General features: G+C 35.5%; 1 protein-coding gene and 1 pseudogene across 2 annotated transcripts; one reads left to right on the top strand and one right to left on the bottom strand.

Moving 5' to 3' along the window:
• Positions 1-7019: 7019 nt before the first annotated feature.
• Positions 7020-8537, top strand: LOC143535861 (uncharacterized; annotated as a pseudogene). The gene is made up of 2 exons (XR_013135783.1): positions 7020-7134; positions 8001-8537. The product of XR_013135783.1 is annotated as an uncharacterized LOC143535861 (transcript).
• An 820-nt stretch (positions 8538-9357) lies between these two features.
• Positions 9358-14669, bottom strand: LOC143535874 (uncharacterized). Its single transcript, XM_077030008.1, has 18 exons — positions 14591-14669; positions 13113-13334; positions 12858-12953; positions 12542-12594; positions 12351-12447; positions 12179-12252; positions 11942-12059; positions 11706-11816; positions 11349-11425; positions 11196-11262; positions 11030-11095; positions 10650-10757; positions 10459-10589; positions 10311-10377; positions 10161-10228; positions 9991-10084; positions 9838-9908; positions 9358-9756 (listed from the first exon to the last, which is right to left on the bottom strand). The coding sequence occupies exons 2-18, from the start codon at positions 13242-13244 to the stop codon at positions 9390-9392; spliced, it is 1797 nt and encodes a 598-aa protein (XP_076886123.1). The 5' UTR covers positions 13245-13334; positions 14591-14669; the 3' UTR covers positions 9358-9389.
• Positions 14670-20442: the final 5773 nt, after the last annotated feature.

Here is a 20442-nt window from a genome sequence, read left to right as displayed (position 1 = left end):
GGCTGGCTAGGCCACTAGGAAAGGTATAAGCTCCAAAATGTATCTAGCCACGCATTTAAAGACCTGGCATGGTATGGGCATTAGTCTATGTCTACATCTAGCCCAACTGGTCCATGGGGTCATGGTTATATCATTTTCTTTTGGATTAAAGTTTTAACAAATCACATGTAAGTTGTTCCGGCTGTATGCTTTTTCTGAGGTTCTAATTGATATATGAAGTGATTCGAGAATGGTAATTAAAACTACCACTTACTGCTTCGAAGTGAGTAAACTTTATCCTTTTAGTAATTTCGCCCCATCCTTTAATTGAACATTGCATTTTAGGTTTGTAACAAATCAGTATTCCAAGATACAAAGAACTACATGTAGTAGAACTTAATCATGAGTTTCCAAAGATCATATATGTTCGATACCAACATAATTGTCTAGAAATCTAGTTAAAGGAAAACAAAGTATGTGTGACTTAGTGATCTTTGTTCTTCTTATAAGTTGTTATAATATATAGGTGTCTTTGTGACCAATAGTCCAATCAAATGGTCACAAAAACCGTAGTCATCTTTTTAAATGGTAACAAACGTTCGTTTGTAACTGCCTATCGAAACCTTTGCACCGTATCCCCTTTTGAAAATCGCAACCCTAATAGGTGCGAATAATATGAATCAATGTGTTTCATAAACCACCCAAACTACTGCGAAGAAATTCGATGTTTGTTGATCTATTTATATTTTGCCTAAAGTTCAACCGAAAAATAGAAACATAACTGAAGCAAACAATATTTTTACCCATTAAAATGCGCATATTGGAAAATTACAGTTTTAGAAAAATAAGGGTAAAATAATCATTAATTAAATGAAATTGTTTTTACTAAATTGATTGGTATTATGGTATATATGACATTTCATGTTTGTAATGACATATGAAATTGTCCCTTCTATGATGAAAATTTTCACTTTTATGATCTCCATTCAAACGTATTCATGTTGTAGTGACTATGTACCCTCTGGTTTCATGGATGTTTTCAAAAGTTGCCTTTGTGTTAGGCTTTGAAAGAGTTTGTCATAATTCATAAAATTATAATTCTAAAAAGGCTCTTTAGTGGTTATATTACTGTAAAAGTAGTTAAACATGATTAACATACATATAAGTTAAAAACAGTTACTAAAATCATTAAGAACATGGACAAGCAGTGACTAGTCTAGATGCTAATAATACATGTTTGAATATTGAGACGTGTTGATTGTTGGCATTTGGCAATTAAGATTGATGGTAGGGGCTCGGATTGCTATATTGGGCCAAATGAACTAGTTATTGTTTTTGATGGGCCAGGGGTGGAGAGGTCATCATGTTTATGGGTAAATCGTAAATACCCACTTGCCCATCTTTTTCATATCTAATCTAACTATCTATATAATTGTCTATCATGAAATCCTACATGTCACTCTCAGGTTGTTCCCCCCCCCCCCCCCCCTTCTCTAGAGCCACCAGATTATTTGATTTCTAAATGGAGGTTTCTCATGCATTTGACCCATATTTGTGGTTATGGGTCTCACCAAACCCGGATGTCTTTAAATGGGTTATAACATCTCATTTATTCATGAAACTCTTTCATAATCAAACAATAATATTTGCAGGTCATGGGTTTCACCAAACCCGGATAACCCTTAAACGGGTTATAACATCTCATTTATTTGTGAAATAACACCTTAATCATAAAATAATAATTTCCACGGGTTATTAGTCTTACCAAACCCTAATACCCCTCAAATGGGTTATAAGATCCCATTTATTGGTAAACACTTTCATCATTAAACCCTAATTTAATTTCTCCTTTACATGTTCTCTGTTGCTGGGTTATCATCTCTATCGTCGGTTAACTTTCGATACTACTCACCATCGCCAACTACATCAACGCCCCCTTTTTCATTAGATAAATATTTGTGTTCATGTTTGCTCATTTAAAAAAATCAACATGCTCGTGTTAGTTTATGTTTATTCGTTAAAAAATACAAAAACCCTACACATCTCAATTGAAAAACCCAAACGCTAAAAAATATAATAACAAACTAATATATATGTATTAAATTAAAACAAAACTACGTTAAATAATAAAATAAATCATCATAAAGTAGCAGAACGATTAAAAACAAAAACTTGAATAAACCTTTGTAACACGGGAGGATCAAACTAGTATATAATATATGTATGAAAATTGAAGCTCAAGCAACAGATTTTGAACAACATGCCTCTGCCACTACAATTTGTAGCATCAAGATGTCACAACACTAGTGACCCGCTTGGAGATCATGTTCGGAGTTAATTGTTCCTTTTACTGGACAACCTTAGTAACCCGTGTCCGAAGTTTGTTCTGAGTTAGGATGTTATGAGAACTTAATGATCGTGTAAGAATATCATGAATGGAGGTCTCAAGTTTAAACTGGTGCAATGAAGAAGAATTATTGATATAAAATGTAATAGGAGTAAGGATTTGAATTTATATACTTATATGGTTTATGTAAAAAGATTGAAACTGAAACCATATTCAAATCTAATCAAGTGAACAAAATTAAAGTCAACTTCAAAACCTACATAAGAAATTATCATTAGAAACAAAAATTAATCTCTTTTCAAAAAAAAAAAAAAAACTTTTGTTAAAACACTGACAAGGTGCTAGAACCACCACATGCAACCACCAACAACCAACTACAACGATTATTAGCCCAAGCCGATCGAACAAAAAGCACCGAAACAAGACTACAAAGCGCTTATTACAGCCGAAACTATACCAACCTTCCCAACTTTTTGGACCGATTTTTAATCCAAAGGTAAGCAAGCAATTTTATTTCTTCCACCAAACTTCGGAGCTGCATTTGAAAGCCCTAGTGGGTAGAGGTGCACAAACCGGTTTTTTTAAAAAAACCGGTTCGGTTATTAACCGGACCGGTTTTTTTTGGCCCGGAAAAAAACCGGTTCGGTTAATAACCGGTTTTTTTCTGTCAAAACCCTAACCGGTCTAACCGGTTAGGACCGGTTTAGAAACCGGTTAGAACCGGTTAATAAACCGGTTTTTTTATTAACCGGTTTTTTTTTTTTTTTTTTTTAAATTTCGCGGTTTCAAACACGAATATTTGTTTTTTATATTTTGTACTTAATGAAGACCATTATTTTTTCACAGTATAAACAAACCGGTAACTACAAGGCAAACCGGTAACTACAAGGCAAAACGGACTGACCGAAGCCATTCTTTGCTTTCGTTGTTAGGGTTCTTTGCTTGGAAGATGAGTATGAGTGTGTGTTGGTGAATGTGTTTTCAACAAACCAAAGATTAAAAACACATAACTTTCATTTATAGTTTTTACATTAAAAATACAAACATTAAATCGTTATCGCATATTCGTAACTCAAAAATACAAACATTAAATCATTAACACTGAAGAAATCTCTGCCAAGAACTGTTGTTCATGATTTAACTCAAAAATACAAACATTAAATCGTGAACTAGCAGATGCTCCTGTTGTTCCCAATCGCAGTTTGTTCATGATTTGCCTCCATGTTTGCTGTTTCTTTAACTAAATTAGAAAAATCCAAATCAACAAGTAAATAAGAGCACATATTAGGAAAAAGAATGCTTAGACACGATTACATGAACAACTTGCTGTTTCTTACTCATGATTTGCCTCCATGTTTGCTGTTTCTTTAACTAATTTTCTTCGCTACCCGATCCCGAGCTATTTCTTAGGTAATCGTCGTACGCGGCTTCTTCATCGGTCATTGGTTGAGTGTGTCCTTCATTGACCTCGTCTTCATACAAGCCCGCTTCATAATCCATTTCCCCCTCGAGTGAGCGTTGATGTTGTGCCCTATCTAAAGAGTCCAAGTAATCCTTGTAGCAAATCGACATCTCTATAGCTGGTGCAGTGAGTCGAGTCCTCCTAATCGATATAACCCTGCCAGAAACAGAAAAAGCAGACTCCGAAGCTACCGTGGAAGCTTGGACCGTTAGTAAATCTTTGGCCATGGCGGCGAGGATCGGAAACTCATCCTCCTTACCTCTCCACCAAGCCAGCAAATCAAGACATCTAAATTCATCCGGAGTCATGTGTTTCACAAAGTTGGTACCACCATACCTTCCAAGTTCACTGCTTGGGGTGTTTACCCTTTGACGTTTACCGGCGTCTTCCCAAATCATGTAGTACATCCCCATTTCAAGGTCGGTTAGGGATTGGGATTGAGCAACAGCTCTTAACGAGTCATGAATTTGGGAAGACGACCCGTATTTTGTAAGGTAGACATCATACATGTTTGACAAGGTGGCGTTGAAAGCATTCTTTAAAGTTTGGCTATAATAGGGGTTTTGATCGTCGTTTAACCCAAGCTCATCACAAATTTTTTCTATTAAAGCTTCAATACCACCAACATTGATGCAAGGGTTTAACGCAGCAGCACATGTCAAAACAGCGGGTAGTTGTTGAAAATATTTTCTAAATTTTTCTTTCATTTTTACACCCATATCAAAATAAGGTGCACCCCTACAATCAAGTTCACTCAACTTTGTGCACATGACAGCAATTTTTGGTAAAGCAATGGGGCTTGTTGGATAGTAAACCCCGGATAAACTAGTTGCGCAAGATTTAAAAATTTGAAGGACCTTCGTAACGATCTCAATCAATAACCAGTTTCTAGGATCATATGGTGCACATTTACCCCTACTTGACAAAATTTGATGAAACGCAATTAATGATTCTTTTTGTTGGATGGCTTTCTCAAACATATTACAAGTCGAGTTCCATCTTGTTGGACAATCCCAATTTGGCCCCAACCATTGACAATTAGCTTCTACACAAAATTTTTTGTATCTTGAAAATATTTTATTGTTGCTAAAAACATCTCGTAACATTCTTTTAAAACTGTTTCTTTGCGTTTCGATCACGTTTAACCCATCTTGCACGGCCAAGTTGATAATATGTGCAATGCATCGGCTATGAAAAAACGCTCCATCACAAATAGGTTTATACTTTAATTTTAAATGGCCAACCGCGGCCGTATTGTTGGACGCGTTATCAAACAAAATTGAAAAGATTTTATCTTCAATTTTGTATTGTCGAATGACTTTATCCAAGATTTGAAAAATATTTCTACCCGTGTGCGGGTAATCAAACAATTGAAACGCAACGGTTCGTTTATCATTTGCCACGACTCGGGGTCAACCCAATGAGCCGTCACACAAATGTATGAGTCGGGCGAACCATGAGGTACCGACCAAACATCCGTTGTTAAGTTTACACCAGTTTGTAAGTTTGAAAAGTATGAAATTAGTTCGGATTTAGCGTTTTTCCATGCTTTAAGACAATCTCTTCTAAGGGTCGAACGACTTACGTGTTGGTAGCGTGGTTGAACATAGTTTTGCATCATCTCCGTGAATTGAGGGTTGTCGAAGTGGTTGAAAGGAAGTGTTTGTTGAATCACAAAGTTTGAAAACTGTTGACGTACCGCTTCAACGTCGTACGTAAACACCCCTCCTTGATTCGTCATCTCCGGCTGCGAACTACTTCCCACTTCGTCCTTCAAGGCCTTGCAAAAGCGCTGTTGTATATGCGCTTTTAAAGTGGAGTTTGCATCTTTGGCATAGAACTTCAAACAGTGCTTGCATCGAGCTTTTTGGCGACCGTTAGACAGTTCGCATAGGTCGAAATGTTGCCACACATCTTGGTTTCGTTTCGTGTGGATGATCCAAACGACCGTTATGTCTGTGTTCGAGGCACCCATGTTGACGGATGAAGCAGCACTTTGGGAGGCCATGATAATAAGAGCGTATAATCGAGTATGAAATAAACGAGTACGAGTATGAAATAAACGACTACGAAATAAGAGCGTATGGAGTGGTAATGTGGTATAATTGAGTGTGAGATAACAAAATAATCGCGTATGAAATAAACGTTTAGAGCTAGTAGAGTTGTATAATCGAGTGTGAGCTAACCTACCCAACCTAAACTATATATAGTTGTTTGTGGGGGTAAAATGTTAAAAAAAAGGCTAGAAATCAAGAAAAAACGGGCAAAAAAGGACCCAAACGGTCATATGGCCGTTTTATAACGGTCAAAAACCGGTTAACCTAAAAACCGGTTAACCGGTTTTTAGGTTAACCGGTTTTTGACCGTTAACCGGTTTTTAGGTTAACCGGTTTTTCAATAACCGGTTTTTAAATTTAACCGGTTTTTTTACTAACCGGTTCAATAACCGGTTTTTGTCCACGAATGAGTAACCGAAGTACTAACCGGCGGTTCAATAACCGGTCTAACCGGTTTTTTAATAACCGGTTTTTCTATTAACCGGTTTCCGGTTTAAACCGGTAAACCGGTTCCCCAACCGGTTTTTTTGGCCATCTCTACTAGTGGGACTAGAGCATTGCGTTTCGTCCAAATATACCAAATCGTAATCAAACAAATTGCGTGGAAAGCTTTGTGTTATCTTTCGAAAGCCTCAGGTACATGTGTAAGTTAACCAAGTCCCGGTCACTAAAAGCATAAATCGAGGGTACCTTGCACCATTGACAAATCAAACACCGCACCATTCGAGCTAACTCACACGAGATAAAAATATGGTCGACCAACTCATCCTCCCTTTCACAAACCGGACAAATAGATTGATCTTACCAGAATGTTTCTTCTCGTTGAAGCGTCAACGCCGACAGCCTATTAATCACTGCTCTCCATGCTACAAAAATTACTTCAAAACCCCACATAAATCACAACCAAATTAAAACATTAGATTTATACTTCAAAAAACTCAAATTATTTCAATAACTAGTTAAAAGAAAAAAAATTCCAATTTAATAATGCATTATGCATGTTAGAGATAAGTTTAGTATCAAAAGTATCGGTATCAAAACTACTGATATCGAAGACACCGTTACTAAAAGTACTCGGTACAATACATGTTCTGAAGAAAAATGTCTGTAAAATTCCGGTACCACACCGATAACGATACCGAATCCTTAAAATGTAGTTTTAAGTTTTAAGGTACTCGATCATTTGCTCATCCCATTAAAAACATATAGCCGCCATTTCGCCCACTTTTCCTGTGTTTCTGTAATTTTATTGTGATCGTTTTCTTCTAGAAGAAGTCTGCAATTTTAAGGTTTGGTTTTATCTTCATACCATCTTAACATTCTCACTCTGTATATGTATATGTATATGTATATGTATAGTTACATTCATTTTCGAATCATATTTGTTTGCCATGATTTTGAACGTTGACACCCAATTTTGCGTTGACCTAGTTAGCTTTTGGGGTTATCTTCTATTTGACTTTTATTTCTACAAATGATCACTTAAATAATACTAGCATAGCGTTTTAATTCATCATAATGACATTAGGAGTGGCCTTAATCCAGATGTCACACTGGTCATTTGATCGATATAATCAAACTCTTTATGATTATCGGTTTCCAGAATTAGTAATGTTAAATCTTTGCTTATGAACATCAAAGATTATATTCTTGGTTGTTAGGAGATATTATTATTATTATTATTTTTGAACGACCAACAAAGCTCGGGTTGAAAGGCCCGTGATTGCAGACTTGTGACCTTGCCCACCACCAATTCTAGGGGAACCCCACTGCCCGAAGGCCTACTGTGGTAAAACCCCTTAACATTTTGTCACAAACGAGACTCGAACCGGCAGCCTTCCCTAGAGGAAGTCACCGGGATACCGCCAGAGCAATGCTCTTTAGTATTAGGAGATATTATATTATATGATTAGAGTTCTATGTAATTATTTTAATTGTATTCTTTTACTTTTGTAATTATTCTTATTGTACTCCTATAAATAAATTACGGAGATGTTATAATAATGATAATTACAAAGAAAAACTAATCAAATGGTATATCTTAATTATAATAAAGATAATTACAATAAACGTGAACATATATAGAAAATAATTACAGTATAATCAAAGATCTTAAAAACATATATGAATGATGTGTAATTCTATATACTTGCAGACTAAATACATGGATTCTGAAATGGTGATACACAACGGCGGATGCCACTGTGGACGTGTGAGGTGGCGTGTCCACTCACCAGCCAGTGTGACAGCCTGGCAGTGCAACTGCTCAGACTGTGCAATGAGAGGAAACACTCACTTCATCGTACCTTCACAACGATTCGAGCTTTTACAAGACTCCAAAGAGTTCCTGACCACCTACACTTTCGGCACTCACACCGCAAAACACACATTTTGCAAAGTGTGTGGCATTACATCCTTTTATACACCGAAATCGAACCCAGATGGAATCGCGGTTACATACAAGTGTGTTGACCCTGGAACGTTGACCCATGTGGAGATTAAGCATTTTGATGGTTTGAATTGGGAGAAATCACATAAATCAACCGGCATTTCTTCGTGTTCCAAGGACTCAAGGAGTAAAATAGTCATAAACTAATATATTGTTACATGTTGTTAAGTTCAATTGATAGGTAACATGTTCTGTAACTTTGTTAGCTTGCTAATACACTGCTTTCTAATGGATTTTGGATTTGGAAGGTTTTAAGATTTCTTTTTAAGGGGAGATCTGATCATTTGAAACGGGTAGGGTTGGGCAGTTTTCTATGCGTTTTGGGTTCTTTTGGGTATGTCTAAACTCAAGAACGGGTCAAATGGACACAATCAAAAAGTCTTGACATGGAAGAGCTGGTCAGAATGGGCAAGGCTAGTTACTAATGTCCATTATTTTGGTATGAAACGCCAACCGTATTTAAGTCAGAGATTGCAACCCAAGAGGTCAAAGAGAACACCAAATGAAGTGACGGCTCATTCTGACCTGCACCCATTTCTTTGGTTTGAAACCACCATTCTTTGTCTCTCTCTTTGTATATGCATCATACTTCTAACTAGTGATAGAAAGACAATTGTGTGCTTGTATAATTATCTCTCACCATATCTGTCTGGATATATACGTCGCACAAGTCTTAGTAACTGTAATACAAAACACAATTATCAAATTATATCAGTCTCTCACTATCGCATAGACAGTAACACAAAACTAATCGTATAATTGCTTCTCGCTATACTCATCATAAAGCATTTATACAGAGTTTAAAATGACATTGCACTAGACACGCGCAATTGTTTATATGCCTGTTTGTGGAATAAGAAGATTAGTTGGAATAGGTATGATCACTGCACATGTTAAAAATATTTGTCTATAAATTAGATTGTTGTTGAGAAGCATCAAGATCACAAATAAAAGTTTGTGTTACATTGTACAAGTTTAGTGAATTACATGAACATAAAGCACATAATCAAATCATTCAAACATTTAATTATGTACATACAAAGCCACTCTATTTCTTTTTTAACTTATGGTTTTATTGTAGCCAAAACACTTCATCTATTTGCTTAACTCCTTTTCAAGCTCATCAAATTCCCAGTCGCCTATCTCTTCCTCCGTGTACTCCCGGTTAACTTTACCGAACTCAGACTCCAGCTTTGCTAGTCCAGCTTCAGGGTCCAGACCCTGACCCTGATCACCTTTTGCAGTAGGTGACTTTACCTGCTGCTCACCAGTCCGGGTCTGAGTCTTTGTCTGGGTTTGAGGTTTGTCAGCAGGCTTGGTGCTTGTTTCAGCATCAGCTGATGCTGTCTCCTCCACTTCTTCAGGATTCTCCATTTCAAGATTCGGCCTTTCAATTGAATCAAACTTTGCTCTCAACTTTTCAATATTTTCAAAAAGTTCTTTGATTCTTGCATCTTCTTTCCTGTATCAAAACCAAACACAATTTTTTTTTAAATTTTTCACAAGAAATTATAACATCCACCAAAGAAACGATTCAACATACCTGGACGTTTTCCCGTGTTGAGAATAGAACTGTTCTTTCATGTTGTCCACCACACTAAAGGTTGTAATGATCTGCAATAAAAAAAATAAACATTGATTTTGCGTTTTTCATAATAATGTATCCGACACAGAACTTAAAACGAGCAACTGCTACCTTTGCTTCATAGTCCAGATATTCCTCCTCGAGGCTTCTTCTAGGATTTATCACTTTAGAAGCTTCTTTATCCTCATTGGATGGTGTATCCGACCTGTATTGAGAAGATAAACATTGTAATTCATATTATTAAACATTAAAAATGTGCTAGTGCATTATGTATATATTACCCTCCACTTAAGCTATTTAAGTTCTCCACGTATTTCTCGATACGATCAACCGAAGGCTTCAATCCCTCCTGTATACAAGATAAATTATATATGAATATTTAGCACCAAAAACAACGTATGGTTATGAAGTATTTTTAGAATATACAGTACCTCATAAGCAGAAAGCAGTTTAGCGACCAAGTTGACAAAATAACCCTCGTGTTTTTCCAATTCATCACTTAAGAAAGTTTGAAATTTCAGATTAACGGTATTTCACAAATTATTATAATTTGAGTAGATAATGTTTATAAAAACATACCTGACCTGCTTCTCCTTGGTCTCTGTATTAGCACGTTGAAGAACCCAAGTATCTTCCAGGAAATTGACCCAGGTATTCAACACATTCACTTCTTGCTTACATGAATTAATTGATTTCACTAGCTCATCATCCTACAAATTAGTAGAATAAGAAAATGCAGATATTATTATATTGAAGCACAAAATATATACCTTTGTTTTCAAGTGTGCAACAAGTTGATCATTAGCTTCATAAAACTGATCCCTTTCTTCCCTAACGTTCTGAAGCCGACCATTGGCAGCTGCCAGTGAGATGTTCACCTAAAACATCATCATCGTACTCAGTATATCCCACCAATAGCAAAGCTATGGTAGGGTCTGAGGAGGGTAAGATGTAGACAGCTATAAGGATAGAGAGGCTGCTTTCGGTGAGACCCCCGGCTCGATAGTAGTTTTGCATCAAGCCTTGGACATAAAACATAAGTCCAGATTATTATCTCCTTGACAAAATAATATATATATATATATATATATATATATATATATATATTCTTTATAAATGAAAACGGAAAGAAAAAATTAGAGGCACTGACCCTTTTTAATTCAGCTTCAAGGTCATTTCTCTGTTTTTCAAGACCTGCAACCTCAGCAGCCAATTCCTATAACAGAAACAGAGCCGAGCTATTACTACAATATTCAAATTTCAAGTAAAGGTATATAGTTTCATTATTACATTCTTTATATTAGATATGAAAATACCTTCTCTATTTCACTAACTTCACTTGCTTTAGAGACACGAAAGTTCAAAGCTTCTTCTTTCTGAACCCTGCCAAAAGTTGCAAAATGAAAGGATTGTCTAAAAACAAAGCATTTAGAAAAAATAATATATCCTCAAACCATATGAATGAATACCTGTTATCAGATATACGCTTCTCGGCTTTTGTGGAGGAGCTAACAAGAGACTCAGATAGCACTTTCAGCTTATCCACCTGTTTAAACCCAAAGACAACACTTCTACCCATCAATGGTTTTGAACACAAATTTTTTAACGAGAATATGAAACATATAGCATATAAATGTAACAGAATTTTCTGAGTAAGACCAAGTGAAAGTGACCCAATGTGTTTTTAAATGGCACCAGCACCAGTTAGGCTTTAACGTTCAATTGCACATTTATATAGATAATGTTAAGTACATTTATATAACCAAATGTGTATTTACAGAAGTATTAGTCAACAAGAGGTATGATATTCTAAAGACAAAAATTACCTTTTGAGCATGCATCTCATGAGTTTCTCCACCATAAAGCTTCTTCTTTTTCAGTAAAAGCCCTTCTAGTTTAGAACAAATTCGAATATGGGCCAGAGCCTTCTTCAGAGCCTACTGGTAGTACATAACATTTAGATTACAGAGTATAAATCATCCTAGTATACCCTAAACCTTATCATTTACATTGGCTAAACACTAGTGAAGTTTAAGTTATTAAAATCTGAAGACAGACTCACCTCTATTGTAGCAATGGTTGCTTCTTTAGAGGCTTTTTCATACCCGTCACCAATAATCTCCCCAGATGATTCCATTCCATCAAGCTTTTCCTTGAGCATAGAGGCTTCAGCATCTATTCTGAGAGTTATATGACTCACCACATGTTATTAAAATTTCAGAATACAATTATATCAAAAATACAAATTCGAAATCAGCTTGATCAGTTATACATGTTTTTAACACATTTAACTTTTTACCTTTTAAGCTCTGCATTGACTTTTAAACCGGTGATGGCACCTTGTGCAAACTGCAGTAACTCCTCACGCTTCACCTGGAAAGAACAAGAGAGGAGAGAAGGGTGGTGGGGGGCTTAAAACAGAGTAAAAGATTATAAAAGTATCAGATATTTCGGGAAAGTTTCATTAGTACCAAGACTTCATCTTGATAGCCTGAGAATGCTTTTGCCAAATCCTGGATGCTACTGACAATGGCGTTATGAACTTCTTTTCCTCCAGTAAGGCAGCAACTGCAAAACAAAAGAAGGATCTAGGTTAATTATTAAATTATTTACATGATGTAAAGATATGAACTCATACAAATTATGTTAAAAAAATACTTACCCAAAAAATTCCAGAAGCAGAGAAACCTCCTCCTCGCTTGGCGGTTCAAGAATCTATTGAGGAAAAGAAACATTGAAACTTAGCTAAATACAAAGATGATGCATGTTATTAGTATGAAATTTCTCAATAATCATGAGAAGCGTGTAATCTAAATCTTATTGATCTGCATCAGATATTCAAATGACCAACTACAATCTTGCCTTCAGTTCATGAGAAAGCTACACAGATAGATACTAACATGCATACACACAACAGATGCTGCGGTGTCGACTTGTGCATTTCAGATAAAACAATGAAACATTACAACTGTTCTTACCATAGATATTGTAATGACCTCCAAGGCTTGACTATAAAGAAAAACATCACGGAAATTCATTGGATCTCCAACCATATCCGCATCGTAGTACAGAACCTGTCACGCTTTCAATGTATAAGCACAAAAAATATGAAAGAGCTAGTATTCCAACAACATAACTAATTGGTGGTCCATCAATCAAATGATATACATTAAAAACTGAAAAGTATCACTATGATGGAAGAATGATACACTAAAAAAGACGGATTTACTCACTAAAGATGGCCTTTTCGGATTATCATTTAGCTCTTCAGAAGGATGGTGTGGTTCATGATTCTTGTCATCATCTTCAAGCAAACCCCCTGAAAGCTTCTCTGTTTCTTTGAGCGCAGCAAGCCATCTTCTCATCAAGAGTATCCTTTCCGGACCTCTGGCGGAAACAGACGCTTCTTCCAATCTTTTAACTGTCTGCTTAAAGCTTTTGAAGCTCTTAGCTCCCTGTCATTCGTAGCTTCATCAAAATCAAAAAATAAAACAGCAAGTAGATAGACGAAACGAATCATCAATAACCAATAGAATAACATGCTACAATACTAAATCATTTACATATTGATGATAACTGATTCCAGTTAAATCACATTCTTATTAGCATATAACACATTAAAAACAAATACAATTTTTCCTCTTATAGCAAAACTCAACTAACTTTATCAAGAGAACTACGAGGTAACATGAATAAATGCATAAAATAAAATTGCAATTACCACAATTAGAATCGAATCAAATTAAGTTAAATTTAACTTTTTTCAGAAATCAGATGATGAAATGAAGCCGTAAATCCAATCCAGCAAACAGACAATCCTAATTGACATTTCTTAAATTAAAAATAATAATGATAATAATAAAATGAGCAAATTTAGAAGTTAATCGATTGAATAAAATGCAACAATACTAAAACATTTACATATTGATATTGTTAACTAGTTCCAGGTTAATCACCTTCTTAAAACATCTAACAAAGTATTAGCAAACTTAACTAGCCCTAATTCCAATCCAGTAAGCTAGCAATCCTAATTATCATTTCTTAAAATTGCAAATAAAAATAAAAATAAAAATAATAATAATAAAAACAATGTTGCATGATTTAATACACAAATTAACTTGCAATTAACACAATTAGAACAAAAAACAACATTAGGTTCAATTTAACTTAATTCAGTTGTCAGATAATAAAGCCCTAATTCCAATCCAGTAAACTAGCAATCCTAAATAATATTTCTTAAATTGCAAATAATAATAATAATAATAATAATAATAATAATAACAATGTTGCATGATTTAATACATAAAATAAATTTTGCAATTAACAAAATTAGAATAAAAACAAATTAGGTTAAATAAATTTAACTTCATTCAGCAGCCAAATACTAATAAAGCCCTAATTCCAATCCAGCAATCAAACAATCCTATTTGACATTTCTTAAATAGCAAATAATAATAATAATAATAATAACAACAATAACAATAATAATAATAATACGAACAAAATGTTAAAATAAGAAATGAAGAACCTGCATTAGCTCGTTTTATTAATATAATTATTTGCAATTTAAGAAATGTGGAATATGAATGAAAGAAATTAGGTTAAATATAATAAGTTAATTCAATGGAGCCCTAATTCCAATCAAGTAAAAAAGCAATAACAGTAATAATAATAACAATAAGATATGGAAGTTAATGAGTGAGCAGATTACAAGTCGGTCCTGGAAGATTTTAGCGCCTTCAGCAACGGCTTGACCGGCATGCTGGACGACGGTATCTGCGTAGTTTTTGACGGTGGTGGGTTGTTTGTTTGGACTGGACGGTGGTTTGGTTTTGTTTTGTGTTTGGTAGTGTGAATGACTAGGGGATGTGATTTTTTTTTTACCCGGTCGTCAGGGAAATTTGTCATAAATAAATGAGGATTTTTCGCCATGGGGGTTGCTTGGAAGTAAATAAATTACTTCATGAGAAAATCACAAATGAAATCGTAAATTTAACCGGTAGTCAATTTAAAGGATTCGTTTGTTATTAAAATAAAATCAAATTGAAAATAAATAATCTCATCTTTTGTGTATTGCCGGATAATAATTTCAAAGATGAGACTATTATCGGCCAATACATAAAAGAGAAGATTATTTATTTCCTATTTGCCAAAAGAAAAAGATAACTAATGTGATGTTTGTTTTTTAAGACAAAAGATGTTTGTAATCTGATTTCATGTTTGCAACTGAAGACAAAAAATGGTGGGTGGTGGCGGACGGTGGGTCGTGGTGGTGATGGACGGTGGTGGCCATGTTGGGTGGTGATGGTGTTGAACATTGGGTGTTTGTAGAATGCTAAGATGTGTGAAAATGGTATATATTAGCTTATTTTTTAAAATTATAAAAGCAGTTTTAATAATTTTTTCTTATTCAAACTGTCTTCAGAGACTTATGTCTGTGCGCCCGCAGACATAAGTCTTTTACAGACGTTTGAAGCAAAAACAAACACAACCTAAAAAGACTAAAGTTTGATTTTATATACTACCAAGTCTTAAAAAATAGTTGGTGTCATTAAACTTAGATATTTTGATATATACTAACTTTGTTTATTATAAAATTTTCAGGTATGAGATGAAGGGGGAGAAGCCACCTACAAGGGATGAGAATGGAGCTAGAGGATTGGGAATAGGGCTGTTCACGAATCGGATCGAACCGAACGCGAGTATGCTCATACCTGGTTTGGTTTGAAAGCGAGCCGAACCGAGCGGATTGAATTTAAAGAAACGAGCGATATCTTTGTGCTTGCATTTGGTTTAGTTTTGAAACCGAGCGGCTTGGTTCGGTTTGGTTTTGCTTGATTTCGTACAAAGTTTCCAATTTTAAATTTATAAAACTTCAAAATATCATTAATTAAAGACTTTCAACTCTAAATTGTCTAAACTTTCACCTTTAAAATGTATAAAACTCAAAGTTAACAACAAAACATATATAAAACGAACGGCTATGATTTAAATTTGAATTTTGAATTCAATACAAAAGAGGGAAATTTTAAAAACTTTAAAAAAATAGTATACTTTTATAAATATACATAAACTATATATATAAAACTAATAAATAAAAAATAATTCGAGCAAAACAAACCGAACCAAACCGAGCGAGGATTTGCTCGTACCTGGATTGTTTTTAAACCAAACCGAGCTGAATCGAACGAGCATTTTTCGAGCAATTTTCGAACGAACGCCAAACGAGCGGCGAGCAGTTTGGACAACCCTAATTGGGATTTATACTTTTTTTTTCTATTTGTGTGTGGTGTGCGTTTTTAATTTTTTTGTATACTTTAAAAACATTATTCATAATAAATCAACTTTATAAATGCTTTTATATCATAAATTTACAAATTTTGAATTTTGAATGGCTATATTACCAATAACTATTGTATAACATAAATATTAAAAAAAACAATGTTAACTCTGCTCACAAATACACTATTCATCAATTGTATCACATCTACAACATATTGTACTTACCTTTAATGTGTTGATTTTTCCGCGTGTACTCCTAATTCTCTCCACATATCCTACCGCTTCTTTATCAACATTTTATCATTCCTCAGTTTGAAACACCATCGCTATTATCTCCTTCATTCCTCTTCGATTGCCATCGGCGACAGGGTTTCCTTTGCACTTGAAGGTTTGCTCTTATGGTAATGAAATCCCACCAACTCCACCATTCGCTTTTGATATCTCAAAAATGTCATATATTGATTTGGTCAAAATGTAGTTATTAGAATTGATGTTCGATTAACCTTGCCATGGGACTAATGAAGCTTCGTATCTAATGCAAGTTCTTCAAGTCTACCAGGTGACAAAATGTATAGAGATGTGTCGTCGAGATGAAGACAAACCATCCTTGGAACAACTACCTTATTTGAAATCTAATGTACCCCAAGAGTTACTTTAGACAACGATTCTAGATGGACATGCAACTTTTCAATTTAATTGCAAAAGGTATATTCAACCATTCTACATACCTTAGACAAATACATGATGCCTTTAGTATAATCAATCTCCTATACAAAAAAAAAAAAACACATGTCATATGTCAGCTTGTATATGACACAAAAGTTGATTGACGTGACAAATACGTACATATACATTGATGAAACTGATGTTACCGACTCAAAAAAGAAGTTTCAGACATGTGTTATTAAAATTTACTACTTTATTTTTAGACCATGCGTAGTGGCCTAGTTATGGTAGACGTTTTGGCCCATAACGTCGGGGAACACCACCCCCCCCCCCAAGCGTTATGGAGGTTTTTTTAGCGTTTTGTGTATAACGTCGGTGGAAGACACAAAAATAAAAAAATAATAATAAAATAACAAAGTTATGGCTTTATGGGAGTGTTATGACTGCACCATATTTTTGTAAAAAACCATAACTCTGACTGAGCGTCACGTGGCACATGATGCCTGGATGGTCGTATAGGCATATCTAAAAGCATTCTACAACTACCAGAGGCACACTCAACCAAGAAGGGCTTCCCCTGGAATGCATGTTAAGTTGTTAACCCAGTTTTATAACCCACCAACCCAATTAATACGATTACAACCTGATTGCTACCCGCCAACCCGTTTGACACATTTAGACAATGGGTTAAATAGGTCGTGGTTAGGGTTGATATATTTTACATGAGTAGAAATGTGAGTGGTGTTTTATTGAATACTTCCAACCCACCGACTTGAAACTAAGGTGCAAACGAGTCAAGTTGCTCGCAAGCTACTCTAGGTTGGATCGATATAAAGCTTGAAACTAGCGGAGCCTCAAATAAAGCTCGTTAGGTTGCCGAGCCTGAGCTTGAGCCTTGCATGAGAAGCTCGTTTAGGCATATTAAGCCGTAACGAGCCTTGTGTATTTTTAAGTTTTACTCATTTGGACCTCTATGTATTGGTTTCACACTACCTTCCCAAGCTTTGGCTCGCTTATGGTAGTGTTCGCGAGCTCAATCCATGCTTAGGCCCGTTTAATATTTTCTCAAAATACATAAAAATAACTAAAAATATGTATAAATTAATTAATAAAATAATAAGTGAGTTGAATTCAAGACGAGCTAGAGCTTGAAAAATGACCCAAGAGCCGTGCTCGAGCCTTAGAAAAGAACTCTATCTTAGTCGAGCTTGAGCTCTTGTAAGTCAAAATGAGCCAGCTCGAGCCGGCATGATCAGCTTTTTGTTGGACTTAGTTTCCGTCCTCGAGTCAATGAGGCGGGTTGGGCCAACTCATCGAGCCTATGATGAGTTCGTGTCTTGTTTATCAAGTTGAGCACGTGACTTGGTTTACATAGAATAAATTATTTGGTGGACAAGTCGAGCAAATGACTTGGACAACAAGGAATTTATTTATTAATTACTGTTTAAATATGTTTTTACTAATTAGTGTTTGAGTATGATAAAGAGTTTGTAGACTAGTCTAATTAGGTTTTCATGTTTAAACTAGTATATATACCCGAGCTTGTGGGTTATATCATTAAGAGAGTTTAAGGATTGTAATTTTCGAGCTAATGAGAATTACAAAGATCGAGCTTATGATCTAAAACTTCGTTATTGTGTTTATCGATCCTGGTGACCAAACTTCAATTGGTATCAAAGTGGTTACGCTCTTGGTGTTATCGATCAAAGTCGTGTTCGAGAAGGAGATCGGCGATTAAGAGTTCGTTCCAGTAGCGGCCGTACCACTACGTCGGAAAAGCGGCATGGGTATTGTAACGAAGACAACGAGTAGGTTGGTCGTGCGACCTCAACTCGGAAATAGCAGGTTTCTGAATCGGGGCTGAGTTTGGTTCCAAAGGCATCGGAGTACCAAGCAACGAGCTCTTTTTTGGTTACCCTGTGATTGGTGGAGCAATAAATAAGGAAAAGGTACAAGGTGAAAAGGAGTTAGTTTCTTCATTAGCTGTAAGGTTAAAAAAAATCAAAAGCCAAATTGCGGGTTGACTTTTGGTGTGAAGTTTTTCTTTGTGTGTGCTTCGAGATTCAAAAGACAAACATACGGATTTGTTTCTTGTTTGGTTACGCAAGTCGGTTTGACCATCACCGTTGACTACAATGTTATTTGGGGTTGGACACGCGGGTTCAATTCAGAGTTCGATTGTATACGGGTTGAACGAGTTATGTTCTGACCTAAGGGTTTGATTTGTTGGATCGAACTGAGTGCTCACTAAGAAGATCAAGAAGACTGGTGTTCGCTCGATTAGCTGACCAGTATCGCAACCAAAGGAGTGGATGTGCAAGTTCATACGACCGAGCGAATGGTCGGGGACAGGGTCACGGTGGTAGTCGAGTTCGGGAGAGCCTAAAGAACACAGTCATGGATCAACATGAGTTTCTGGAGATTAAGACTGAGATGATGAAGACTAATATGGTTGTGAAAACCGAGAAGGTCAAGATCATGGATCAAAACAACACGTCAAATGAGACACGTTCAAAGTCAAAGACCACCTATTTCAAGTCGGAAATTAGGGGGGTGATTGTTGGACTTAATTTCCGTCCTCGAGTCAATGAGGCGGGTTGGGCCAACTCATCGAGCCTATGATGAATTCGTGTCTTGTTTATCAAGTTGAGCACGTGACTTGGTTTACATAGAATAAATTACTTGGTGGACAAGTCGAGCAAATGACTTGGACGACAAGGAATTTATTTATTAATTACTGTTTAAATATGTTTTTACTAATTAGTGTTTGAGTATGATAAAGAGTTTGTAGACTAGTCTAATTAGGTTTTCATGTTTAAACTAGTATATATACCCGAGCTTGTGGGTATATCATTAAGAGAGTTTAAGGATTGTAATTTTCGAGCTAATGAGAATTACAAAGATCGAGCTTATGATCTAAAACTTCGTTATTGTGTTTATCGATACTGGTCACCAAACTTCACTTTTCCACCCCTACTTGAAATCGTCTACCCACCAACTTAGATACCCTAATCAGCCATGCCTTACGAGACTCGTGATGTTCCGCCTCAGCGGTCACAAGTGACAAGATAATAACAATTTTCATAAATCAAAAGACCATAAATGATGAGTTGCACACACCATTGATAAATTTTTAGTAGGGAAAGACATACATAATTTGATGATCAAGTCAAATATCAACCAACTCTAGCTACCTTATGTTAACAACTACCCTAATCACCACTCACTCATGAGTTGCAGACACCATTAATGAGGTCATCAAAACTGCTGTAGATTAGTAGATAGTGTACTTATCTCCAAATTCTTGTAGCGCGATAAGTATATATATATATATATATATATTAATATCCAGTTTGTTGTTAAGAAAGTTTCAATATGACAAGTGCTCAGAAACTTATTTGTTCCATATAACCAAATGCAACAAGCATCATTGCGGGCGTGGTGAAATCTGAACACACACAAGTGATCAAGAAAGTTATAGAAATATATAAATAAGCCAATCTTTTAACTTATGCATAATCTGTCATATTAGCTCATCGCAATGTCAGGTTTGCAAACATACTCAAATTCAAGATTATTTATATTAATTCTTTTTATTCAATCAAATAGAAACAT

This window comes from Bidens hawaiensis, unplaced genomic scaffold (genome assembly GCF_021521415.1).
Source record: "Bidens hawaiensis isolate Kalapana, Puna unplaced genomic scaffold, B.hawaiensis_p1.1 tig00010669_1, whole genome shotgun sequence".
Classification (NCBI taxonomy): Eukaryota; Viridiplantae; Streptophyta; class Magnoliopsida; order Asterales; family Asteraceae; genus Bidens; species Bidens hawaiensis.
The sequence above is the reverse complement of the archived record's forward strand: the minus strand, read 5'-3'. Positions and strand labels throughout refer to the sequence as shown.